The sequence below is a fragment of the Corvus hawaiiensis genome, chromosome 3 (genome assembly GCF_020740725.1).
Source record: "Corvus hawaiiensis isolate bCorHaw1 chromosome 3, bCorHaw1.pri.cur, whole genome shotgun sequence".
Classification (NCBI taxonomy): domain Eukaryota; kingdom Metazoa; phylum Chordata; class Aves; order Passeriformes; family Corvidae; genus Corvus; species Corvus hawaiiensis.
In genome coordinates, this window is record NC_063215.1 from 69,797,199 (window position 1) to 69,824,301 (window position 27,103).

A 27,103-nucleotide genomic window follows, 5' to 3' on the forward strand; every position below is an offset into this window, starting at 1 on the left:
TTTAGTAGGAAACAGGTCTTTTCTCAGTTCTCTGTTTATTCTTTGGCTTAATAAATTCCTCAGCCAACTACTTTCAACACTGATACTTCTTCACTTTATGCTCATGCTGTTGAATTCTTTCCCTTGTTCTCTTCCACCTCAAAACTCCAGAGTTCTCTCTTTTCCACACCATTTGTTTTCACATTTCCTTTTCCTTGTGACATGCTAAATTATTCTCCTCTATCAAAGTTGAGACGCACAATATCTATCTGCTACAGAGCTTCTTTTCTTTGCTGCCAGTGGATCTCATTGAACAGAGCTGATGGTTCTTATTGTGTCATTTCACCTTTTACTACTTCTGTCCCTGAAAAACATTCCTATTCGGGATGGAGATCACCTTTCTTTATTCTGGTGTTCATTCTAGGACCATTATCAAACTTATGTCTTCCTTTCCTCAGCTCTCCAAGAAGTCCAGATCAGCTCTATCCTTTTTCCTTCATCTTGTTGTGGCCACTGTGACTCCCTATCGTTGCCTAAGCTGATTTACCACATCCTCTGTTAAAGTATCTGAAGGCATCTGCGGCAGTTTGAAAGAGTAGCTTAAAAGTAGCTGCAGTGAGTAGTTGATAATAACAAACTTCCTGCAGGATAATGTTGGTTTGAGGCTCTCTGAGATGTGAGAGAGGTAGAACAAGTAAGGGTGAAGATGACCCAGTATGCATGGAAACCTCTCTGCTTGAATTATGTGATTTACCAGCACACACTCCACAAGGTGCAGTGCGCAGTAGAGGATTCTTTTGCAAGATCATTCTTGTCATAAGAGTTACTGTTTCCAGAAAAGACACTTTCAAATGGGAATATACCAAAGCTTAACCTCTTAAGTATCTTGTGTTCTTGTGAATGTTGAGTCCTGGGAATTTCAACCCCCTTGCAAAAGCAAAGTATTCTTGTCTGCAGGTGATGGGGAAGTTAAGACTGACAGACCTGATCTTTTTCTTTTATCGTGGCCAATGCGAGGCCTTCACAAATTAGGCAGTTGCCTAGGACATAGCAAAACAGTCCCGAGGGTGTCTTGAGGTGTCCTCAGGGCTTCTTCCTATCTGCATGAAACAGACTTGTTCTCTGCTCTCTCTGTTCCACTGCTCAGGGAAGTCTTCAGTGCCAGCAGAGCACAAGCTCTCCCTAGTTTTCAATGAAAAAAATACATGAGGTGTCCAGCATAACACAGAGGAAGAGGCAGATTCCCTGTTGCTGTCGGTAAAGAAATATGAAGGAGACGACACAGTTTCCCCACCAACTCCCCCTTTCCTTCCCTCCCCTATCCCATTAGCCCACATTCTCTTCCTGCTCAGCCCTCCAGTGTTGCCTAATCCCATTTACAGGGGCTGCTGCCAGGTCTGCTGGCAGCTGCAGTTTCTTGGCCGCTGTTTTCGGTGAGGGAGCCGAGAGCGCCGAGAAAGAGGAGGAGAAGGAAGGAGGAGGAGGAAGGCTGCTGCTGTGTGGAGGAGCGGCGGCAGCGGCAGCACCTTTGACGTGCCCGTTCCCCACGTGACGGCCGCTCCATTGCGGGGAGGGAGCCGAGCTGCCGCCGCTCCGGCAGAGCACGGGAGAGCCGCAGCCTCGGCGGCGGCAGCGGCAGCAGCAGCGCCTCCGCCCGCAGTGCGTGTGTGTGCGTGTGTGTGATGAGCGATCGCCGCGTCCCTCCGCCCGCTGCCGGCTGAGACCCACCGCGCGGGGCGCGCCAGGAGCAGCAGGAGGAGGCGAGGAGCGGCGGCCAGCGCGCAGTGACCTTGGCCCAGGAGGTAACCGAGCGGGCGGGCTCCGCGCCCCTCCGCGCCCCCGCCCCGCGCCTCCCGCGGGGGGCCGAGGCCCCGCTCCCGCCGGGCCCCCGGGCGGTGCCGCCGCTGCCGCCGCTGTCCGCGGTGCTGGAACTGCGGGCGCCGCGCCGGGCTCCGCGCCGGGCTCCGCGCCGGGCTGCCCGCGGGCGAGCCGGTCCGCCCGGCCTTTGGCCGCCCAGAGCAGAGCCGCGCACCCCCGGCGGGCGGTGCGGGGGCAGCGCGGGCCGGCCGGCGGACGGGGGGCAGCGAAGCCCGAACACGAGAGGTCTGGGGGGCTGGGGAGGGCTCGGGAGGGTAGTGCTTGGAGCAGGGCTCGGCGGTTCTCCGGGCTCTCCGCATCCGCCGGTGTGGTCTGTAGATGGAGCACATTCTTACACCTGCGTGCAAAGCCGGAGCTACGGCATGATCCGAGCTCCTGCTTAGTGCAGCTCCCGTGTGACCCGGGGGAGGGCGGGGAGGAGACGGGGCTGGCAGGGAGCCGGTGTTCGGCTGTAAAGTGTGATGAAAGTAGGTGAAAGCAACCGGAACTGTGTTCTGGCTTGTTTCTTCATTTTCCCTCGTCACCTGCTCCCCTGCCCCGGTGTACGTACGAGCACAGATGTGCTGGTGAATTACAGGGAAGTTCAAAGCGTGTGGTTCGTTTTTTGTGCGTCTGAATGTTGTGAAAGTTGCTACGACCCGAGCCGTGAGCAGAGGGCACTGCTGAATACACGTAATGGGCCGAGTCAGTCCCCCCAAAACTGGCCTGGAAGGTGCAGAGCGTCCCTTGGTGAAGCCCCTACAGAGGAGGAAAGAGCGCTTTGTGAGGAGGCGTCTGTGTGATGTGGTGGTTAGCGGTGTGTTCCGAGTGACAATTCATTAACGTCTAAATTAGATCAACACCTTACATCCATTATTTACCGGCAAAAGAGCAATGACAGTAAATGGTGAATTAGCAACTTCGCTGCAATGTAAATATCTGTTGGAGTAAGAGCATACACTGATTTTAATAACATGTTGGTAGAAAGTCAGGTCCATTAATCATCAGGGAAGCAAAGAGACCTGAGGCGATGCCCTATTGAAACCACTTTTACCTTTTACAGTGCAACATCCAAAAGCGGATCAAATTTGTGGGACATGGCACAAGGAAATAATTATGGTCAAAGCAGCAATGGGGTGGCTGATGAATCCCCAAACATGCTGGTGTACAGAAAGGTAAGACTTTGTATTTTTCAGAAGCTGAGGAAAGTGAGGTCCTGGACTCTTTTGCGTAGCAAGTGAAGCCATTATTTTTGCTGTTTCTCTCCAATTTCTTGAACAGAGAAATGACTGTATGTGTTATTTGAAATGGTAAAATCTGCACGCATCAACATTGCATCTTGTTCAGAAACAGCTGCTTTTCAGTTTGAGATACTTGATGTATTTCAGTCACCTTCTGCATTGATACGTATAATGCATGATGGTGGTGACGTGCCAGAGACTGGAACACGTTTGAGGTCAAGTGTTCACTTGTAAAGTCTAATTGTAAAATGAATTAATACTTATTAAAGCTAAATATTAACTGTACAATGCAGTATTTCTGTCTCGTGCAGGGAAGTCGGAACCATTAAATTATTTCATGCGAGGGGAAAAATTGATTAAAGATCTCACTTATCTGCCATTGCCACAACTTAAAAAACCCCAAACACATACACTCCAGAATTTTTCTCTGGGAAGACTTCTAATGTAGTTATTCCAACAACATCAATACACAAAATTTCCAGGTATTGAACTGTAATAATGAGGCTTATTTGGTGATTATGCTGCTTTAATTTAAGTGAGAGTAAATTCTTGGAGATTCTGAGATGCCCTTATACATTTTTTAAATAAAGAATTAGTCGCATTTATGAAAAAAGAATAACAAATTCTAATAATAATGGAGAAAAAATAATTTTGCTGTTGCAAACTGAAATAAATAATTATACAACTACTTGTTTATTCTTAGAACACAGTACTTTCTAACTTGTTTGTGGTTGTTTTTATCAGGTGGAAAAAATCAATGCTTTTACTTTGTTAGAGGCATTGACTTTTCCCCTTACAAGTTAACAGTAATAGAAAGCATCTGATATATGCTCAGTTTAGTCTTAAAGGTGAACTGAAGTATCATCAGTAACTGTGGTAAGTGTTCTTTTCCCAGAAAATAAAAAATAGTCTCAAATTGAAGTCTGATGCATGCTTTTTTTCTCTTCCTATTTTCAGATATGTTGCTGATTTCACTTAGTTTGTTGTAGCTGCTATTTTGTGAAATTAGGCTCCTTTTACATAAGTGAATGAATTTATGAACCTAACTGTGGTTATCCTTCTAAGAATGCACTAAGATTACCTTGCCATTAACACCACAAGTGTTCCAAAAGGCAATTGTATACATGAAAACATGCTGCATATATGAAAAGCAGTAAGCCAAATCTTATATTGTTCGTTATAGGTTTTTGATCTTTCCAAACAGAATCTTTCCACATTTGCCATTTACTTCAATGCTGGAAAAAAAGGTTTTTCTCAGCTTATTTGCTACACAGATGGGCAACACAGAGAAACTATTTATCTCTTCCTGTGCTGAGTCTGGTAAAATTTGTGGTAAAATTTGTAACCTATGGTATTTATTATGACCTCATGCCAAAATTTATCATTGCCTGTGGGCAGCATCGCCTCTGAGCAGCGTGCAGATTGAATGGAATGGCTGAGGCAAGTGATGAGAGTCCTGGTGATGCAGGGGAGATTTGAAAATGAGGAGTGGGAATAGGGCACACCACTGTGGAGTATGCTCGGCAAATCAAGACGTCAAACACCTCGTTTGTTCTCTGCGATATATCTGTAGAGGGATGATATGAATTTGCATCCTTCAGTGCAGCAGTGGTCCTTCCCTTGCAGTCACTGAAGTGCAAGTGGTGCTATGAGTATTAAACTTTGAAAAATACTGACCTTCTACAGCATTACCTGCCCTGCTTGTTTTTGTTTGTCTACTTATTTTTGTAGCATGGTGAATTAAAGAGAATTTCAGATTATGCACACTGTGTTCAAGTATTGAGAGAAAACTAAGTAGCCCTTCCTTTGGCAGTACTCAAGGAATGGGCAACAAAATAATAGAAAACTTTTCAAAAAAGTCGTCTGCCTTTTCTTGAAATAGGATGTACTGTAAGCAAACATGGTCTAAATTCTGGGTCTAGAACATAAGAGGAGGGTCATCAAGTGGAAATAATTTCACTTTAGAATGTATCATCCCTGAGTATAATTCTTTAATAGGAACAACTAAATGACAGGATTCCTTGTAATACATTTGAAAACACAATACTTATCTCTCTGTCTGTCATTGTGTTGGGAATGAAAGCATTGTGTGAACAAAGAACTAGATCTGACAGCTTCATGGAGGACTCTCTTTTTCGGCCAACTGGAAAAGTATTAACAGTTTTTAGAAACAAATATAAACATGCTATTGGCTGGATTCAGTCCGAACTGAATTTGAAGTCTTATATTTTGGATAATGTTGCTGAAATGCACGAAGGTGGAAATGTTTTCTTCCAGTGGTTTATACATCAAGAGATGGAATAGCACACATTTTGTGATATCTGTACTTGCAAAGAATAGGTGGGACATCTCTTACTTATGTTAATGAAGAGCTAAAATTTGGCTGTGCTGAGTGAAGACTGTTATTTTGGCTATAAACCACAATTTTGTAAACTAGTCATTCTGCTAGTCTGTCTAACTTCCAGACACAATCTGAACTAAGTATGTTCTGAACTACATGGAGTTACAGCTCTGTATTGCCTAAATCCTGATTCTGTCAGGAGCATTTGATAGAAAATTCTATACAGAATGAAGTTCTAGAGTTTTCAAATTTGGTTTTTAAGGCTGAGTTGTTATTAGAATCCCTACTGCGCTCTAAGTAAATTTCAAACACTTGACAAAAAGAGGATGTTTTTCTATTTTTTAAAATGTATTTGTTATTTGATTAGTTGCTTATTTGAAGAATTGAACAATTGATAATCAAATTGTAATCTCAAGTCATGTAGAGCATAAATAGTGTCTTATTCTCATAGGAGCTTTTATTCCTAGGCAGAGAAGAGTTTCATTAGACTTTGCTTTCATAAAAGAATTAAAAAAAAAAATCAGCATAGGAGAATTAAATATTCAATACATACATAACTTAGAATTCTTATTTGAATCTGGAAAAGATAGCAGCACAGATAAGTAGTTCCCTATATAATTTTTACTCTGCCTTTTAATATGCTCATGTCAGTGTTTTTATGCCTTGGGGAATAATTTTTATTTTAATAGAATGTCAGCTGCATTATTCTTTTTGTCTATCAGCCTAATTATAAAGTAATGACATGTGACACATCATTGGCACTGACATACCTTAGAAAAAGTCCTGAATTTTTCTGCTGCTAGCCTGAGGCAAATCTGAAAAATGTAAAACCCCTCTTTTTGCTTCTTCTCTGACAGAGTCCATTCCAGTCAGCAATTAAAAGAGATGAGAGAGAGAATCCATAGTATTTTAACATCACAAATTTTTCATGCAGAAATCTCATTTTGGCAACGCTAACTTGCTGCTGCAAGCTAGTCTTAGGGAAGAAACTTGAGATGTAGTAGTGTAGTAGAAGGCCCATACTGTAAAGCTTTTTCAAGTTTCAGGGCCTGACCTGCCTCTATTTTTTTTTTTTTTTTAATTATTATTATTTTTAATCTCTGCACAAATAATTAAAAGAGTAAGAATTTTCTGTGAGGAGCTTCTATTTTAGACCTACTACTGCTCTTGCTAAACCTTTGTTTATCAATCTGGTCTCTGCTTTGCTTACTTTTTATTCAAGCATATGCTGCAAGTATTAGGAGTTCCGATTTGCAAGTTTAATGGTTATTGTATTGCTGTCTGAACTAGCTTAATTTGAGAGCGGATACCTTTATTTCATAGAAATAAGATTATCCTGGTCTGAAAGGTAATATTCTTGTGACTGAGATTTTGGCTCTCTACCTATCTCACTGCCCCAAGTATTAAAATAGCTTTTGCCAAGTCTCATTAGAATCACTAACTGTGGGGCTTTCAATGTTCTAATAAAGATAATGAGGTGTTTGTTCTGTTTCTGTGACAATTGTGGAAGGTCATATATACCAGTACTCATGTATGATGAGGACTGAATTTGTAATCTCAAACTCCTTACTTTATCATGATCTGATATTCTTCATAGAAACCACGCCTCCAAAGCACAATACTTTCCAGTGTTGTTGTAAATGAGCAGTAGCCATGCAGGGACAACATGTGAGCAAATAGTGACACCATCTTCTAATAACCACTCTCCTCTCCTCTGCTTCCACCAGAGGTGGCTTCCAGTGTAGTCTGCAGATAATACTGTGCTCTCATGTGACCTTTATCAGCTGCTCCCTAAAAAAGATGGTTGGTAGAAAATGGTATCATGGTTAACTGTATTTCTTAGAGCCTGCGAGAAGGACATTTTAGGTGGATTTTTCTAAGTTCTGTCACTCACTTTGAGAAGGAAAGAATCACTCTGATACTATACATTTCTAAATATGCCATGACAATCTATGAAGGTATCTTGTTTGTTACTTTATTAAGTAGGAAAAGTCAGGGTGCTCTAAGGTTCTAGAGATAAGTAGTGTGTGGGGGGTTTGTGTGTTTTTTCCTATTGTGTTTATAAATTTATTTAAAGTTTTATATATTAAATTACACTGTACCTCCAGATTATGCTGTTTCTTCTTCTTCGAAGAAGAGAGGCACTGGTGTGAGTCTGGTTGGTGGTCTTGGTATTATTCCAACACTCATCATTATAGAATTGATGGGGAAAGGTCCACATTTGTGAACCTCAGGAATTCCTGCTCTAGGATGAAAAGAATTTACCTTTCTATCCAATAAGTTATGAGGGTGTTGTCCAGTCCTGGAGTAGCTGGTAGATAGTGAAGTAAGCTTTTGCATAGAGAAATTAGAGAGCAAGAACTTAATAGAGATGGACAGAATAGTTGCTGGATCCTGTAGAGTGCCTTTTGTTTCTCCGTATGCTCTCACCCTCTTGTTTTGTATCTATCCTCTGTGCAGATTCGCTTTGCTGTATCCTCTCCTGGAATGGTTATAGTTAGTACTCAGTGTAGTGTGTATCTAAATTTTGTCATAATTTATAAGAAAAGCAGTATAAAGGATTTGATTGTCTTCACAACTATATAGAATGACTGATAATTCCAAGGAAACTCTATTAAAAAAAAAAATGTGTCTGAGTCTGCAGGTGGCTATATCAGCAAGAAGGGCACTTGCCCTGTTTTGGTAATTCCTGCTGGTATTTTCTGTCCTTTCTGTTCTCCTCTTCCTTCCACTAGGTGTAGAAATACATCAAGTGATACTGCAGTGAGAGGTTTACTGCTGCTTCCTGTTCAGAGCTTGATGTGCTCGTATCACTGGCATTACTGTCAAATGCAAAAACTCCACAGCATTCTGTGCCACCATGTTACTTCCTTTCTCCATCCCACATGTGCCATCTGAAAAATGTATGTGCCTGTTTTGATTGTGCATTGTCATTTTCAGTTTCTCTGCTTCTTTCCTTTGAAGCAGTCTACATTTGTAGCTATGGAAACAATGATGCTGTTGAGAGTGACGTGCAATATCGAGGCAGAAATTGTTTGTTTTGGAGTTTTGTTTTCTTTTAGTTCAGGCTTAAAACATTTTTGTGGACTGCAGGAATTTTTATAGTAAGCTCTATCATACCATAATATTTGACAGATCCCCACCAAAGCTGATGTGAACTATACTGTTAAATACAATAAAATACTTGCATGTAAATACAACTTTAAAAAATATGTTATTTTCCCAATTCGGGAGTCTCATACCAGTTGAAGTATAGTTGTAACTTTTAGTATAGGAACCTTTACACCCACTTCTTCAAATCAGTTTGTAAAAGCTGCAAAAAGAGAAGAAATTTGGCTTAATTTCCACAGTAAAATGGTCAGCTGAGAATTTTGACTCTTTGGTCCTGATTGCCGCTAGCTACTAAAAACAAACAAAAGAAAATCCGGGTCCAGCCTAGAAAGAACAAACCAAAGTAAACAGCAGAATTTATTTACTGTTTTCAACATGCTTTAAAACTTTTCTCACAGTGTTGTGCAAAGGAAAACTGTGCAGGTATATAGTAATACAGTGTGAAAAATAGCTGGTTTTCAACTATGACTAAAAAATAAAGCTTTTGTGAAAGAGATACATAGAATTCTATGTGTTCTATTCTCTGTGTTACAGATGGGTAAACTGAGGTGTGACAGTGACCTTTCAGAGCAGAGGAAAAACTAAAAATCCTTTTATTTTTGGTAAAAAATGGAGCAAACTATTTTCTACAGAAGAGGGAGCCATTAGGACTAAGACTGCAAAATACTACCTGGAATGTCTTCCATTATTCCTGTTCTTTTTTCCCTTCTGTTTGTGTTTTTTTTTTTTTTTTTTTTTTTAATGGACAGATTGTAGTAGTAGGGCAAGAAAAGTCTGGATTATAGTAGTGGTAATATGAATCTTGCCAAAATGTATAAGGGAAGAAAACTTTGAGGGTGGGCTTAGTACCAGTAGAGACGGAAGCATCTTCAGATGAAACTTTGAGATGATGATGCATTGAAGAAAAAGTACATGTGCAATTTCCCATGGTGAAGGGATCAGCTGAGAATTTTGATTTTTGGTGAGAGATTGCCACCAGCTACAACTGATGATAAAGCTGATGATAAAAAAGGTTGAGTTAGTTATTAACGTGCGTGTTGGTTCTAAGAGTAACTGGAATAGATACAGTGGAAATGAGACTGGCTGGGAAGCCACAGGGGACGTTGGAGCTGAACTGTCTGAGAAGCAGAGTTGGGAACAGCAGTTTCATTTGGTGCATGAGAACAGCCTGGGTTAGTGCAGGAGAGCAGGCTGGCTAAGAAATAGAGCTGTAGGAACAGGTATAGGAGCATCTCATAAATCCATTGCAACTGTCAGGGGAAGCTTTTACTAGATAACATGCAGACTTCTTAACTGAGAGGAATGGGATCGTGGCATTTGGACTACTTAGCCTCCAAAAATTTGGGGCTGGTTTTGTGCTTGTGTGTGTATTTATCTGTGTTTGAAAGCTTCCTTTGTCAGATGCTGCTGTGAATCTTTCTCAGGTTGGAATGCTCGTTGTGTCTCTGAGAAGACAGTTTTACAGGCTTAGTTTTAGAGAAGCTGCCTTGTCCGTGAAGGTGTTCAGGGCATTAAAAAGCAGAGACATCACTCTTGCTTTCTCTTACTGTTACTGCCTTCTTACTGTTATTCCCTCAAATATACTTCTGGCTAAAAATTTATTGCTGATGATTAGAAACTGGAAAGATGACACTGTAATGTATATTTTATCCATATTTTTCCAATGAAGAGGCCTATTTTTCAAGATTTTTATAGTTGTAGTATTTCTACTCAGTTGAGGACATCTTGATAGCTGTTAAATGAAACTGAAGTCAAATAGATCCATGGTGTCATTCAAAGAAGAAATCCTTTGGGGGAAGACTCTAAGAATTTATCATGTAGTATTCATATCAAACATGTGCGGGTTTAAATCTGAAATACCTCAGTCAAGAGCCAAATAAGCACCAAGAACCATCTGGTTAGAAATTGATCCATTACAGTGAAATGATCATTCTCCTGGCATTCTTGTACTGTTTTTACCGAAACTGGGTAAAATGGGAATTTTGAAGCCATATTAGCTTCTGTGCATCACTTCTGCTGGAGTTGTGTGTTTGCTTTCTTTCTCTGACCTGTGCTGAATCCTGTTTGACTAATGTAGTGTGAAGTTCTAGGGGGTAAGGATTGTGCCACAGAGAAAGAGATAGCAAACACAGAGGATCTATTCACAATGCAGTTCAGATATACAAGGATTATCTAGCTGAAAGTGAAAACTGCTCACTGTAACACCAAAGGAATTCTTTTTTTCTTCCATTTATTCTTGATGATGAAGATGGTTGTATAATGTGAATGTACATGTGTGTATAAGCATATGCATATCCTTCCAGCCATGCAGAGTCCTGCTGCCCTAAGACCTATTGATTATTGATTCATAATTGAGTCGCTGTGACCAAATGGTTGTATTAAAATATATATACAATTTGTATTTAAATATATAATATTTTTTGTTACAGTATCTCATGTTTGCAATGTAATGCTATTGTATATTTTCTTCCATGTTATGAAAATGAACTGCACTGAAATATTTCGATTAGCTGTTTAAAAGCACCATTAATTCTGATGGAAAACTACAGTTTTTCTGATTTCCTTTTATATCAGGATGAATAAGCAGTTTACTGAATGCCTTTTGAAAGACATATTAGTGCTTCTTAACACCTACACTTCTCTGAACTAGAAAGTAAGAAGTATTAATCTTCTGTGAGCTAGATTCTGCCCTCAGATATAGATTCATGGCATCTCTTGATATCAGCAGGAGCCATACAATTGCGTTTGATGTAGAATCAATATCAAGAATGAAAAATCTTAAGAATAACCCTCAAAGTTACAGAAACTTGAGGCAGGTATTTTAGAGGAAGAGTTCTCTTTATGTTATACACTTCTGCTTGTATGGAGGAGAAAATACAGAACATTTTGTGGCTGTACCACAAAACCCCTGATGCTAGCATTTTAGTGCTGCAGGCATAAGTTCAAAACTGTGAAACAGGATGGCTTCTTAGTAGCAAACGCAAAAATTAGTTGTGAATAATGAATGGTATCCTATAAGGCTATGCTAAATTTTCTGTGTGTCACGAGTAGTTTATGTTAGTTGTGTCATCTGTAAAATAGGTGGTCTGAGGCATAATTAAACAAGCCTAAGTGAAATTCTGTAAATATCTGTGTACTTTGTGCAGAGTACCTTAAGTTCATCTAAGTACTACATTAGATGGTAAAGTACTACAGTTAGAAATATGCAGTTTTAGACAACCAGGATGCTATAAACAAGAGTTCTGTACATACAGCTGCTCACAGCATTACTAGTTTTCAAATGTCTCAGTTTCTTTAAGAGTTACTAAGCAACAAAAATTCTCGTTCAAGTCACTAGGAGCTAAAGGTTTTTAGTACCCTTTCATAAATCATGTCTGTGACTTGGTAGAGTCATCGCACTACCTGCATGAAATATTTAGATTTTGGCTCCTGTGATCTGGAGGGCATATCAGTGTCCATCACAGTAGAGGAGCCATACTAATGCCCAGTAAAGTTAATGCATTGGTTTGGTTTCCAAAAGTGAGGAGAAATACCTTTGGCTTGTTTGAAAGATGAATGACTGATACAGTGCTTTATCTGTGCTCATTTCTTAAAAATCTGTATTGCAAGAATGGTATCTCTGCTATAGAAAAATCTTTTCAGACTTTAACCGATGTGGTGCTCTACAGACCGTTGTGACCTGAAGCACTTAGGTTTGTTTGGAATGGAAAAAAAATAGTTCTGATCCTGCTTTCTCTTTACCATCAACTCCACTTCTATAGCGTTATTTTTGGATGTTGACATTTGTGTTCAGCAGTTTACTGAACACACTGTCCTGTTCTTATATTGAGGTAGTGTTTGTATCTCATTTTGAGGTACATTCAGAAGAAAAGCCTCTGGAAATATTCTATTTATGTAGCTGTACTTGTATTTATCTGTGATGCATCTGTCACTGTCATGCCATCAGCCTTTTAACAGACACTGTGGTGCACAGCTGGTGACGCAAGCCATAGCCAACGCTCTGGAATTCTTTTGCTTTACGTATTTTTCTCTCCAGAAATTAAGGGCTAACTTTGATTTCAGGATACTGGACTTGAAAATAATTTCTAGTTCTGCATTCCAAAGTTTAGGATCTCTTAACTATAAATTGCAGAAAAGAAGATGTGCTGTTGTGCAGGGCAAAGCACAGGGCCTTCGCTTGCCATCTCTATGTTAGATATGTCTGTGTTTAATTTTAAATGTATTGAAGATCTATCCATCTTACTTCCCCTTAAAACAGGCATTCTATCCTTTGTGTCCTGTAAAATAGTTTATTTCAATAGATCATTATATAGGGTTTATTCTTGGTCACTTTTGGCAGTATTAAAGGATATGGAGTAGGTTCAAGGACAAAGTGCTGAGTGTGAGGCACAGGGAGAAAAATACTAACATTGTCTCGCTCTGTCACTTGCAATACTCTGTATTCTTGGGAGCTATACCACCAATTGCTCCGGCTGGTGACTATGGAGAGACAGTCAGGGATGAACAGGACCCCCAGAATTCTGCAGGTGCTCCAGAAACGGTTCTCAAGCTTCACTAGGTGGTGCTCTTCCTCCTGGGTAGGGAACACACATTGAACAGGGACGCTGAGAGGGATTCTCTTGAGGAAACAATGAACGCTGGTCTCATAAAGAGGTCTTCCATGTTAGATGTTGATGTTGGTACCACTGGCCTGGTCAAACTGTTGCTCAACTTTTTGATGGTGGTTTTAATTCATTGATCCTTGTTCTGCAGCTTCCTGGGTGGGAAGTCTCTACTGTCACCATGCGTCCATCAGTCAGTCTAAACACTGCTGTTAATTGCCTGCACTCGTGTTACACACTGGAGGCTGCTGGGCTTAGCATTCTGTTGGCAAACTGAAAGGATAATTTTTGTGCATAAGGTTTGCAGTCTAAGTATGAAACAAGAGGTGTTGAAGTGATTTGGGGAGACCAGTCAGAAAAGGCTGAGACTAGGTAATTTTCATTTTTCCACCAATGCATGGAATGGTCTTCATATCACCTTCAAAATAGTATTTGAGGATCACCAAAATAGAACTGAAACTTGCTACAAATTCAGTCGGTGACATGATTTGGCTCAAATGTCAGTGGTTTTATTTTTTATCTTGACAGGTCTGAGCAAGAAGAAATATCGTTCTGTGTTCTCACTTTTCTCCCATATCCTACCTTTTTGACCTTTGCATATAATCCATATAGACGTGATAAATGGATTTTAGCTGAGTAGGCCATGGCTGGTATGAATATATTAGCATCAGTTTAAATTATAGCCATGTGGTTGTTTGCATTGATATATTTTTTGTCCTTTTTCCAAGCTGTCTTGAATAGTACTTAAAAGATGGACTTTTTATGTGCATATCTATTAGCCACTTAGACTTCAGAATGTTACTAGAAATGCATTGTTACCTATCCTGGGGACAGCCTTGAATGTCTGAAACACGTAGAAGATGCAGTTGAGGGTGAAAGTGCCTCTTCTTTTCTCTTTTTTTTTTTTAGGCTAAGTTCTTTCCTATTTACCTTGTTGAAGTAGACGTGCAATTTTGCCTTATTTATGTGGCCCAAAGTGCAGAGTAACTGCTGTTCTCACTGAAGTGATTAAGGGTAATTCCTTAAAAAGTAGTGCTACAAGGTTTCTATGTTGGTGAAGTGCTACTACTGAAGTTGTTACAGGCTGGGGCTCTGGTGGTGGTGTACTAGAGGTGTGAATTCCAGCTTTTTTGTTTTCCACTGAAGTAGGCTACATTGTAGAAGGAAACAGACGAAACATTAAAAAAAATACAATGTTTTCCATTTTTCCTTCAAAGAAAATAAATATAATGATGAATTTTGAATAACTTGGTTCTTCTTCAAGCTAAGTAAGTTTTTACAGTTGATATATAAATTTTAACATTAACTATTAATGCAGTGAATGACATCTGACAAGTGAGAATAAAGGACATAATACTCATTAGCCAGCATGGCACCTTTCTCCTGAAAAAAGAGATGGATGGTGTCTTGAGGACATAACCTTCGTTAAAACACCGTGGCAAAACAGTGGCAGAGAGCATGTTATAAATTCAACAGTAGCCATACTCTTTGCCAAGTCTAGAATGATTTGTGATGAGTGCTCTGTTACATCTCTGTCCTAATGTCAGATCTCAGGTGATTGTCCCCCTATAAGGCTGAAAATGATCATGCAGGGGGAGACTGAAAGTGTGAGACAAAAATTGTCTAGGTTGTGCTGCTGAGTGGTTTTGAGAAAACCCCTCCATATCAAGTGAGCTGAAAGGCATATAGGCACTTCGTGCTTAACTTTGGGTACAGGTAAGGAAAAGGTAGGTATTATTTTAAATAATATGTGAAACAGCATCTGTCTCAAAAGTAAATGACCCCTTTCCTCTTCTCTATGAAGGAAGTTGGAGCAACAGAAACTCTTGATTTGTGCAATGCTTTAAAAACTGTAAATTCCTCATGGCTGCAGAATTCTTGTAATGTTGCCAGAATGCTGTTTGCTTAAGAGCAAGGAGTGTGTTTAAAAATTGGATAGCGGAAACATGGATATGAATAATTGTTCTTCTGTCCTGTTTGAAAAAATGGTGGTTATTCTCTGCCTCTGTTTCCCATTTTCAATTTGGAGATAATTCAGATGGATTATGAAGGCACACTGATGATAAGATTCATTGTGGTTTTGAACACTGTATAGTATAGTGATGGCAGTTCTGCAATAACCATTATTGCCTTATTTTTCTGATACACCTTTTTCCAGTTGTTTTTCACAATACCACTGTGATTCATTACAGATCAAAACTTTGACCAACAGATTTGTTTTCCCTTTTGAGTGAGGTTTCTTCAGCCTGGAAAACTTTGTCTGTCTCCCAGTGGAATGTAAGTGGAGACACAGTGGCTAAATCTCCACATGGTGTGTTGATAATACACTTTCTAGAGTCATTGCTTCTATTTCTTTACCTGCTTCTAATTTTTCAGTGAGTGATGACAGAGGAAAGAAGATGTACATGACCTGCAGTACAGGCCCATCTGTGAAGACCAGATGGCATATTTAACAAATTTTCCAATGATTTGGTTATTTTCCCTTCAATTTCCTGTAAATTGTCTAGGGGAAACTCATGTGCTGAAAGAAGCAAGAATGATGGAAGTGCTGACCTTTATTGACAGAATGGCATTTTATGCTTTATAACCACTGCATCCTAATCTTACTCTGTAATGTTTATAAGTGCTGTATTCAAAATAATACGTTTCATGTTTCTGTGGAACCCAAACACATGGGGTGTTGGCGTTTTTTTGTTCTTTTTTTTTGTTTGGGGTTTTTCTGGTTGAGTTTTCTTTTGTTGTTGTTGTTTGTTTGTTTTGTGTGTGTATTTGGTTTTCTGGGATTTTTTTTGGTGTGGTTTTTTGTTTTTTTTTAAATTCATGCCACTAAAAACTCAGAGGATATCTGTAACTGATGTGTAGAGCCATGTTTGTGAGATTTTGTTTTTCAGGAATTTAAGACTAGTCAGAACACTGATTAAGTGTCATGGCGAGTGTAAGTAAAAGAACATTAATCCATGCTTTATTTACCCCAAGCTTTAATTTTTGTAGCATATACTTTAATTGTATCTTTCAGCAGTATATCCTGACCTTCACGATGCTGAAGTAGTCTTTCAATTTGTGTTCATATGGAAAGAGTGAGTCTAATATGGATAGTGATTATTTGAATGAACCTATGCAGCTTCATACACAGTATTCACATGAAACATGATTATACCTGCAAATCAAGTGCCTTGTTTGTTTCTTTTGCTTGGCAGTTGTGGTTGGTTGGTGTTTTTTTGGTGGTGTATTTTTGTTTGCTTGTTTGTTTTCACTAGGGTTGATATTATTGACATCTGTGCCTTTGGCAGCAGGATTTAATTTCCCAAACTGTGTGTGTACATGTGTACCCATGTTGGGTATTCTGGTACTCTAGTTTTGACTAAGTTGTCCTCTGGAATGAATAGCTTTGCCAGTGATATAAAATATTTTCCTCACTTTGGATTACTGCCCAGTTTCTTTTTCACTTTTCATAAACTTTTATAAAATGACATTAATAACACCTTACTATGTCATTTCTAACATCCATGATTCTAAATCAATATATTTGTCAAAACCATCTTGTAGTGGTTTGGTCCAAAATAGTCATTACTGTTTACCTTCTGTGAGATAAGAATTAGGAGAAACGCAAAGCAGGCACCAAACTTGAAAGAATATAAAGAAGTTTATTAACAGACCTAAAAGAAGAAAAAAAATAAAATCATACCACACCTTCAGAACACTTCTCCTCCCCCCACCTTTCTCCCTTCTCCAAGTGACAATGTTAAAAGACAACCCTTGAGATGTTCAGTCTGTTTACCACTTCCATAATAACCTTGTTCAGTCCATTTAGGAAGAGGAGTCTCTCTTGTCCATGCTATGAAAACATTATCACAATGAGACAGCTGCCCAGGTTGGTTCTCTGCTCGCATGTGAGTCCCTTCCCCGACTTGCAGCTTTTCCCACAACTGCTTTCAAGGGTCCACTCTTGAAGTTTTTTGGGGTACAATTTTAAGGTTGAGCCGTTCAGAAACAAAAGTTCTCTTCACCCATCTCTGGGAGCATTTCATCTCTAAGAACAGAGGCCCTTCTCCTTCCCTGGGAGCAAAGGGTCTTCCTCATCTTCATCTTTAGGACTATTTCTGGGAGCATCTCTAGGAACTGAGGTTTTCTCCTTTCCCATTTGGAGCAAAAGTCCTCATTGCTTTCATCTCTCCCTGTTCAAACTTCTCATGAAATTACAGCTGCATCAGCATCTGCTCATCTCAGCGCAGGTGCTTTTGCTCACAAGTACAAGTTAAACGCTCCACCCCCCATGCCTTCATGGAATTACAGTGGGTACTCTGATATATCATAGCTTTACAACAGAATTTCAGCTTTAAGCATCTCCTCTTTCTCTTCCCTCAGGTTTTCAGCTGTTCATAGCACTAAAAGGGTTAATCTCACCTAGGCCTTGCAGCTGGAATGAAGCTTATTGCTGTTGGTCACAGGATCTTTTGCCGGACATCGGTGCAGCTTTTGGCTGAATCTTGGCAGCACTGGAGGTGGGGGGTGCCAAGCCGGCTGTCTGCCCACAGCAGGGCTGTGGGGAGGGTTCCGCGGGTGGAACAGGACCCATCGGCTCCAGGATGGCCGTGGCCCGGCCCAGCCTGGCCCAAGCAGGGCCTGGCCGGGCCCGCTGGCCCCCACACGGGGCCCGCAGTCACCTGTCCCAGCACCGGAAAACGAGAGAGAGCTTGGGGGGGGTTTGTCTATTCTTAAGTGTGGATCACAGAGGCGGTCACAACTTTAAGTGGCTTAAAGACTTGTCCATATTCAAACTGGCCAGCTGATAGGTTCTGTCAGGTCATAGAGGAAGCTGTAAGCACCCCTTTGCAAGAACATCACTTCTGGGACTATGCTTGCTAACCCATGACACATCTTTACCTCTCAGAAGCTGTGAGTTTTTTCGATTATAAGTGTCAACTTATAGTCATAACACTAAAATCAATATCCCTTTAAATTGTTTTTTTAGAATGTTGCTGTGTGCTAATGAGGTTGAGTCATGGTCCTAGACACTGCATGATTTTAAGTCTGATGCTATGTTGGGTTTAGTGCAGTTTCTGGCTGTGTCTGAGACATATATGACAAATCACAGTTTGAGACTAACTAAGATTTTCCTTCTGCAGTCACAAGAACTTTTATGACCCATCGGACATCTGGTTTTGCAACTTTAGTTGTATTTTCAGTGCTTCAGTTCAGTGTAGAAATCTAATAAATCCTTTAATTTGCATGATTTTATTGCACTGAAATTTAAGCCACGTTCCCTGAGCAAGGAACCAAACTAAACACCACATAAAGTTTATGTGGACCAAAGAAATGCACCTTATATACAGAGCCAAGTTTTATTTCTTAGTGTAATTAAAGTATTAGCAACCAAATCAGAGTTGTTGTTCCATTTTAATGCTTCACACAGATGGACACTCAAATCTATATCCCTAATTATCCTATTATTGTTAATTTCAGAAGTTTTTAGGGCTGAAGCTCAAACATGATCTATTTAGTATCCTTTTATTTCTCTGGTGTTAGGCTCTTTAGGTTCCTATGGTAATAATACCAAGTTATCTTCTAGAATGATGGTGAAGGATTGTATCTGCATCCTGGTAGAAACAGTATAATGTTGATGTAAAGTATTTCTTCCTCATTGCTCTTGGATCTGCTTGTATGTCTTGTTTTGTGTTTGCTAACATGATCATCTTGCTTGCTCTTTCTTTATTGCTTCCCAAGTTCCATTTTATATCTGAATTTTACTATACAGGGTTTGTTTTACCCAGGTCCTGAGTTTGCATTCCTTCACCAGGAATTTGACAATATATGATTTGTTTGTAACCCTGGAGCCCAGGTGTCAGCCTATACCAGTAGCAGCAAAGATGTCTGCTATCATCTGCTGCTTGAACTTTTGGGGATTTCTGTAAAAAGACCCCTACGTTTCTTTAACAAAATTCAGGCTTCTTTAATCTAAGTAATACTTTATTAGGACATCCTTGTCCTAATAATAACACCCTTACAATAGGGTGTCTGAATTGTTTATGGTACAAAACGAATGATCCAATAGAAAATCTGTGTATCTACTGATACGTGTAGATATAATGTTTTGGTAATTGCTCACTGTTAATTTTGCTGGTAGGTTACCAAAAGTCCCATATAACAGTTTTCACAGCAAATTAGTCTGGTTGTAAATATAATGGCCTTTAAAGCTTCTAAATTTTTTGCCTTTTCTAAAGTAATGAGAGAGCCACAGGATTTATCTTCTAAATCTTACATAGTCTACAATCTATGGACCAGAACACACAATTTACACATTACCAGTAAAACAGAGGTAAATATAGCAGGTCAAATCCATAGCTGTTATCCAAAAATAGTCACTTGTGCAGACTTAGACTCTCAGTGAGTGTAATCTAAGAGGCCCTATTAAAAACCATGACCTTTAGCAAACAAGTGATTATTACCCCTGTCTTCCACTCAAGTCTTATAAGTGATGCCTGAATTTGCAGCAGTTTGAACTTTGCAATCACCTTAAATGAATGAAGGGGAAAGACCTTATTAAATAAAAAGCAGAAGCAGAATTATTTTGGACATAATTTGAACATCCTCTCGGATTAATGACATTTACAGTATTAATCAGAGACCCTGAAAATCAGAGTTGTTGATGCCAGAATAATAGAAGCATCTCAGCTGACAGTGTTGGTGCTCTTGAATTGTGATATACATGAAAACCAGTTTATTTGCATATAAATTTTCTTGTATCCAAGTGCACTCTGTCATCATTGACTATTTTTAAGAAAGGCTAAGAATTCCAATTCCATTGTGAGGGTGCAAAAATATATATTTTCTTTTTATATTAATCAAGCAATATTGCTGTGAAAGCTACAACTCAGTACATCAACTAACAATTGCAAGCGATATTTATAGAAGCTCTGTTGGAACCATATGTCTTCTTAACCACTGTAGCCAATGACTTCTGTTTGTTACTTTTTAAGCAAGAAAATCTCAGCTTATTTTAATAATAGTCTACAAGGGCCTTTTTCAGTTTTGGCTGTTCATATTTTTTCCTATCTTGAAGTGCTCACTAGACTTTGTAGTTCAGATGAACAGAGTCTTTGATTGTCAATGCTTCACTAATATGGCAAGAGAAAATGCCTTTTATCTCACAGCCTGACAAATTGATTTTTTCTTGCAGGGTACTGTTGGATCTTACAGCTTAAAAGTGCTGCAGTAATGTCCCAGATATATTTCCATTCACTGTTCCTTAAATGGAACTTGCAGTTTCTGAATTTTGCCTTTTTTGGAGTCTCTTTGAAAGAAATGAGACTTTTTTAACACACAAAAAGGCGAGGAGAATGTTTGATACATTATTTCATGACTGACTTCAAGCATACTCCCTCAAAGGAGGTGTGTTTATTTTCGTTCACGTTCGAAATACTTTGAATTCCAGTTTTAAAATGAAGTTCCAAGGTTACACAAAGTTTTGAAACAGTTTCTATTACTTTAGTTCATTTTTCAAATGTTTTTATTTTAGATGAATGATGTGGGTGATTGAAAACTAAGCTGTAGAGTTGTGATTTTGCTTTGAAATACATACTCTTATCAGTGCATGTGTCCTAAAAAATCATGTGCTTTTTCAAGCACTAATTGGATGAATTGATGATAAACAGCATAAAAAATATTGGGAAATACTATCATCTCATTTTATTACATGAAATTATTGTGCTTGGAGAAGAATATGTTTAGGGAAATAAATTGCCAAAAGATCATTGGCTTTTCTTACTCTGATTTGATTGATCAAAGATATGACATTGTTATACTTTTTTTCAGTTGTTGTGAAGATCTTGACTCTTATCTGTTTAGGAGACTCTTAAGCTTCAAGCTTATATTCTTTCTCATGTGTCTCTGTATGACCACTTGCAATCACCATTTCAGTCCTTGATCATCATAAACTTTGAAATGTTGAAATACTCCCTGTAGATACTTGTTGGAACAAGCATTACTGTAACTCTTTTAGTGACTGATCACAATCTGATTAATACAGTTAATGAATTTAATACAGCCAGTTAATACACAGGCTAGTATATGCTTTTGAAAGAGATCTACTATTTGAGTATCCAAGTTGCAGAATAAAATTAAAAAAAAAAAATTTAATAATGGCAGCATAAACCAAAAGATCCTGATTGAGTGGTCAAATTTTAAAGCTGCCAGAAAATGGCACTATTCTTTTAGGGAGTATTCTGAACCACAGTTAGTAGAAAATAATAAAACCTTTTTCTGACTGCATACCCATGACTATCTGAATTTTGACAAATATTAATAACACTGTATAGGTCAGATTAAGTTAGGTGACCTTTAAATGTCCCTTCCAACCTAAACTATTCTTGTGTTCCATGAAGTCATGTGAAGGTCTGTTTCTTTTTAGGGGATGGAGTGGGGTTTTTTCAGTGTGGTTTTTTTGTTTGCTTATTTTTTGTTGTTTGTTTGGTTTTTTTGCTGTTGGTTTAGTATTGAGACTGGGTCTCTAAGTCTTAGCAGGAGACAGACTGTTGCTGAGCATTTACGTTGCCAAAATGGTAAGGCAGATCTGTTCATTAGTAGGATTACATGGCTATGTATTTTTAGAACCTTCCTGTAGTTCAATTAAGGTGAACTGTGTAATTTGTCTCTGACACAACAACTAACAGATACAGCTTACAATGGTGCTGAGTTGACTTTCAGCATGATCTGGTTTTATGCATCCTCTTGCACTGCAGAATATTTGGCTTAGAAGCAAAACACTTGGCAAGGTTTTCTAGTTGAAGAATGCAGGCCTTTATGCTGGTGGGTGCAACAGCTGAAGGTATGGATTTAGAGGTTCCTTAGTTTCCTTTTGAAACAATTTCAGTACTCAAGGAGAGGCAGATTTTTTTTGTTTTGTTTTGGTTGGTTGTTTCCCTATGGAGGGTTGATCATCCAACCGCCTAATTATAATGAAATCTCTTCCTGATATTTCCAAATGTTAATTGTCTGTGTTTTATAAAGTAGATTATACTCATTTTAACAGATCTAGTATTTTAAAATTGACTTTTAAAAGGAATTTTAATTAAATTGTGCTTTGGTTATTGGATATAAATCCCATTTTGTTGATAATGAGTTTCATTAATGCTGCTTTGCATATGGAAGCATTTGTTGTTTGATGACTTTCTTGCAGGTGTACTAACTGACATTAAATCAGTGGTTGATATATTTCTAATTTATCAGTGTTCTCATCGTAGGCTGTGTTGTATTTATATTTAACTACCTGCTTTACCACTGATAAGTATCTATTGGCTTACCTACTTACCTGCACATTACTCTATTGATCTCTCTTCTTATCTTGCGTTTTGTACTCTTGTGCTTGAGTCAATTTATTCCAAGGACACAGAGTACTTTTCAAGTCATTTAAACACACAACAGGAAGATTATCCAGGTGATAGTTTTATCATTGATTTTTATAAAAAAGACTGTTGTTCTGTATTCTGAGCTGGCACCTAAGCCCCACACAGCTGCTCACTCTCTCTTCTCCCTTGTGGGATCGGGGAGAGAATCAAAAGGGTAACACTGAGAAAATTCGTGGGTTGATCTAAAGACAGTTTAACAGGGAAAGCAAAGCTGTGTGCACAAGCAAAGTGAAACAAGTAATTTATTCACCACTTCCCATGGGCAGGCAGGTGTTCAGCAATTCCCAGGAAAGCAGAGCTCTGTTATCCGCAATGGAGACTTGGAAGGCAAATGCCATTGCTCTGAATGCCCTGCTCCTTTTCTGCAGCCTTATATGCTGAGCATGATGCTGTATGGTCTGGACTACCCCTTGGGTCTGCTGTCCTGTCTCTGTCCCCTCCCAATTTCTTGTGCACTCCTAGCACACTTGGTGGTGGGGTGGGGTGAGAAGTAGTAAAGGCCTTGATGCTGTGTCCGTGCTGCTTGGCAATAAATAAACCTCCCTGTGTTGCCAACATTGTTATAATCACAAATCCAAAACATAGCTCCATACTAGCTATGTACTTTATGAATTGTACTTTATTGTATAGTGGTTCCCATGTGCTTCCAGGGTTCCATAGCTATGAGGTGTGGGTTTTGTTGCTGGAGGCCTGATGGTATTGTTTTGCAAGCTTGGGAACAGTTCTTCAGCAAACCTGCCTGCATTGCACCAGGAGGCAAGAGGGTGATAAAGTGCTTTTTAATTGGATGATTTAATGAGCAGGCCCAGAGATAACTTACAACTCAAATTTTTATGCTGCTACTGAAAAAGGTCTGTGATAGTGGTAAGTGGCTTAATTTTTGTCTTCTTATCACCCTCCTGTGAAGTGTAAAGCCCATAATACCAGTGGTATCTTGGTGCATCTTAACATCCAAAGCAAAATACTCTTCTTGTTAGTTCCATTATCCTTCTTCCTGCTGCTTAATTTTCCTGCTTTTTTTATCTTGCTCTGTCTTACCATATTCCAAATAGGTAAACTCTGTCTGAATTTCTTAGTAGGTTAGTGGGGTCCTTTAAAATAAACTGTTATGCAAAAATAACATACTCTAAAGCTCTTGGAAGTAGCTTTTTATCAGGACTATATTCTCTCTTTGTGTGCATTCGCAGAACTGGGAAACAGATCACCTTTTTAAAAAGTGGAAGTGGCTGCAGCCACAAAGAGGCTAATTTTAGTTATTGTTGCAGATTTTGTGTGTGTATGTGTGTCTACACATAACTGTGAATTAGTACAAGTTTGATGACTCTTTCTTTCCCTCTTTAACATTTTCTCAAACAGGTTGTGTTTAACAGCTTCCTTTTTCTGGTTGTTCGTGAGAGTGGATGAAGCGACTGGTTAAGCATCTGTACCCTGCAAATTTGGTGTTCTAGTAAATGTGTAATGGTCTTGTCTGCTTGGTGAAGTCAGAAGCTCCAGCCAGCCTAAGTTTGTTTTCAGCCAACAGGGTTGCATCTCCATAAACTGGTGGAAGATTAATAACAGCTTCTTTTACCAACTGTTTCCTCACCAGTTCCTGGCTAACACAAGAAAAAGTCTTCCAGGGGTCCACAATAATTGTTTGTCCACTGTCATAGCAAAAGATTTCTCATATAGAACCTTCTCTTTTCCAAAATATTAAGCTGTTGTCAAGTGTATTGAAGTAACAGACCTCCCACACTCTTTCTCTAAATATACATTATATCCAAAACACGCCAAGATGATAGGAAAAGCTGTGACCAGTTATTTTCTTATAAAATGAACCTATTCTGTAGATAACTCTCCTAATCGATCTTCTCTTAAAGAAGGCAAACATTAATTTATTATCTATTTGATTAGTTAATATTCTCTTGCAGAATATCTCATGATTATCTTTGTCTTGTGGAGCCCATTTGTGTCTGCTCCAGCTGACAGAACTGTTTCTGGTACCCATCCTCTTGAATACACTTTAAAGAGTGCTGCAGCACTCTCTATAATGCAGATTATCCATTGTTGTTTATCCTTTGGTACATTTTCTACTTTGCACTAAAATGATGGAAAATTTTGGTTGGCTTACTCCCCGGGTGTTTTATATTGGTGAAAAGATATTTGGGCAAAATAATACCAACTCTTTCACAGGCTGAGAAGTTTTCTGCTGTATTCCCTGTTTTGTACAAAGAAGTATGAGGCTTCTGTGCTCTCACAGTGCTTCTGATGAGTTAGCTTCCAGCATTGCTGTTGGGAGCCATCCGAATTCAGACCTAAGGTGTGTGCATCACTTTTTAATCTATGCTCTACTTAGGGAGTCTATGAGGATGAGATGCTAAAACTCTTCACTTGCACCACCACCTGTGTTTTCCCCTTATCCAGTAATGGGACTCTGCCTCACAAAACACCCCATAATAGACATTTTTTAAGTCTAAGCTTTTTGCGATTGGAGTTCTCCTATCACCATGGTACCTTTGCTTTAGAGGTACAGTCACTGTTCTAAGTTGATTATGAATGCTCTTATTAGTTGTTAAGATAAAAACACACTTTCTGAATTTATACAGATATGCCATGGAGCATTGAATTAAGAAAAAATCCAAACAAGGTTCTATAAGCAACTCTGAAATTTAATCTCTGGCCAAGTCTTATGCAGTACACTAAATACTTATTAAGGATAAGCTGTTTCTACTTTTAGAACAAACATTAAATGGCAGATGCCCATAATTCTAATACCAGATGCCCCTGATGGAAAGGATTTGTGACCTAAATACTCCTGAACAATTTCTTCCCTAAATGCACATTCACAGTGGCACATGACTTAGCTGATCTAGGTAACTGGAGAAGTCTTTATATCTGCTAATGTTAGAAAACATACATTGGCAAGGTGTCCTTGATACCATTCTGGTTGCACAGAATAGAGGAGAAAAAAGTACAGAAGATATGGAGTGACTCTGTTTAGTGAAACCAGTTAAAACACTGACTCCAACATGGAAGCCTGAGAACCAATGTTTTAATTGGGATCTGAGAGTGCTAAAGAGAAGTATATTGCTCACCTTCTCCTGAAGAGGAACTTTTGGGTATTTTTGAGTTCCTTAGTATTGTATGCTGAAAGGGCTCATAACAGTGCTGATGTATGTTAGAAGATAAGGTTCTTTGGAGGAAAAAAATATTTGTGAAGACAGAGTGGATGCAGGAGGCTTGTTTTTGTCCTTTCCAACCCAGTTAGAAGTCCTAGGCTTGCTGCAGAATTAATTAGAGGAAGTTCTTTTGTACTTTGTTATATATAAGGTCAGATTAGATTGCCATAATGGTCTCTTGGAGCTTTGTATTAAAACAGAGTCGTGGTTTAACCCCGGCTAGCAAGTAAATATCTGACAGCTGCTCGCTCACTGCTCTGCCTTCTGGGTGGGGAGGAGAATCTGAAAAACAAAAAGTAAAATTTGTGGGTTGAGATAAGAACAGTTTAGTCATTGAACTAAAGAAAAATATACTAATAATACTAATGATAATAACAACAACAACAACAATAATAATAGTATTAATAGTAATGAAGAGGAGAGAGAGAGGGAGGAATAAAACCCAAGAAATACAAGTGATGCACAGTGCAATTGCTCACCACCCGCTGACCAATGCTCAGCCCCCCGAACAGCGATCGGGCCCTCTTGACCAACTGCCCCGGTTTCTATACTGACCTTGGTGTTCTGTGGTATGGAATATCCTGTTGGCCAGCTCGGGTCAGCTGTCCTCATGATGCTGCCTCAACTTATTATGCACCTGCTCCCTGGCAGAGCATGGGAAACTGGAAAGTCCTTCACTGAGGGTAAGACCTGCTCCACAGCACCAAAAGCATCAGTGTCTTATCAACAGTATTCTCATGCTAAATCCAAACCACAGCACTGCATCAGCTACTAGGAAGAAAATTAACTCTATCCCAGACAAAAACAAGACAAGCCGTCAAACAAAATTACTTTCCTATGAAATTCTAAGATCTAGGTTACCCAGGCTAGAGAAGGTTACTTTTGTTTCAGAATGACTTGGCAGCTTTGCCAGTACAATATCCTAATCTTTATCCTTGTATTTATTTATTAAACATAAATTAGTATTTTCTTTTCCCTGTTTGGGGCTGCATGTATCTGCAAATGTCACTTTGAGTGACAGTCCAAGAGATCTCAGTCTTTGGTGGATTCTAGCATTGTTTTAAAGCCCAGTGATAATCATCTTTAGCTGGTGGGATGGCTGTGCACTTGTCACTGGCCACTGTGCCCCAAACTTTGGGTGAAGGGTGAAGAACTTTACCTTCCACTGCTCATTGCCCTTGCAATTTTTTTAAATGGAAAAAAGCTGCTGTAAACTAACTCTGGCTTGAAAAAATTAATATCCTCCTATTCATCTGGATTCTAGCTTACAGTGAAAGTTTTGTGTGCATCTATAGTCTCCCTTGAAGTGAATGAGAAAAGACTTGTTTTCCCTTGTACAAATGTTTCTCCCGGTTTGGTGGTTGAATATTTTGTCACAGATGTCATCCAGTCTAAAGTTTCAACATTGAGA

The 27,103-nt window shown here is 39.2% G+C and overlaps 1 protein-coding gene across 11 annotated transcripts in view; it reads left to right on the forward strand.

The window, feature by feature from the left end:
- The first annotated feature begins 1,401 nt into the window (after window positions 1-1,401).
- Window positions 1,402-27,103, forward strand: part of RGS7 (regulator of G protein signaling 7) — a 242,621-nt gene continuing 216,919 nt past the window's right edge. For 3 of the 11 annotated variants that reach the window (XM_048296466.1, XM_048296467.1, XM_048296468.1), the window contains exons 1-2: window positions 1,404-1,781; window positions 2,900-3,011. In XM_048296466.1, the coding sequence (XP_048152423.1) occupies window positions 2,934-3,011 (78 nt within the window). In that variant the 5' untranslated portion in view covers window positions 1,404-1,781; window positions 2,900-2,933. Of the gene's footprint in view, window positions 1,782-2,899; window positions 3,012-27,103 lie in introns of all 11 variants that reach the window. The other 8 variants (XR_007202118.1, XM_048296463.1, XM_048296471.1 and 5 more) reach the window with 6 other exon arrangements.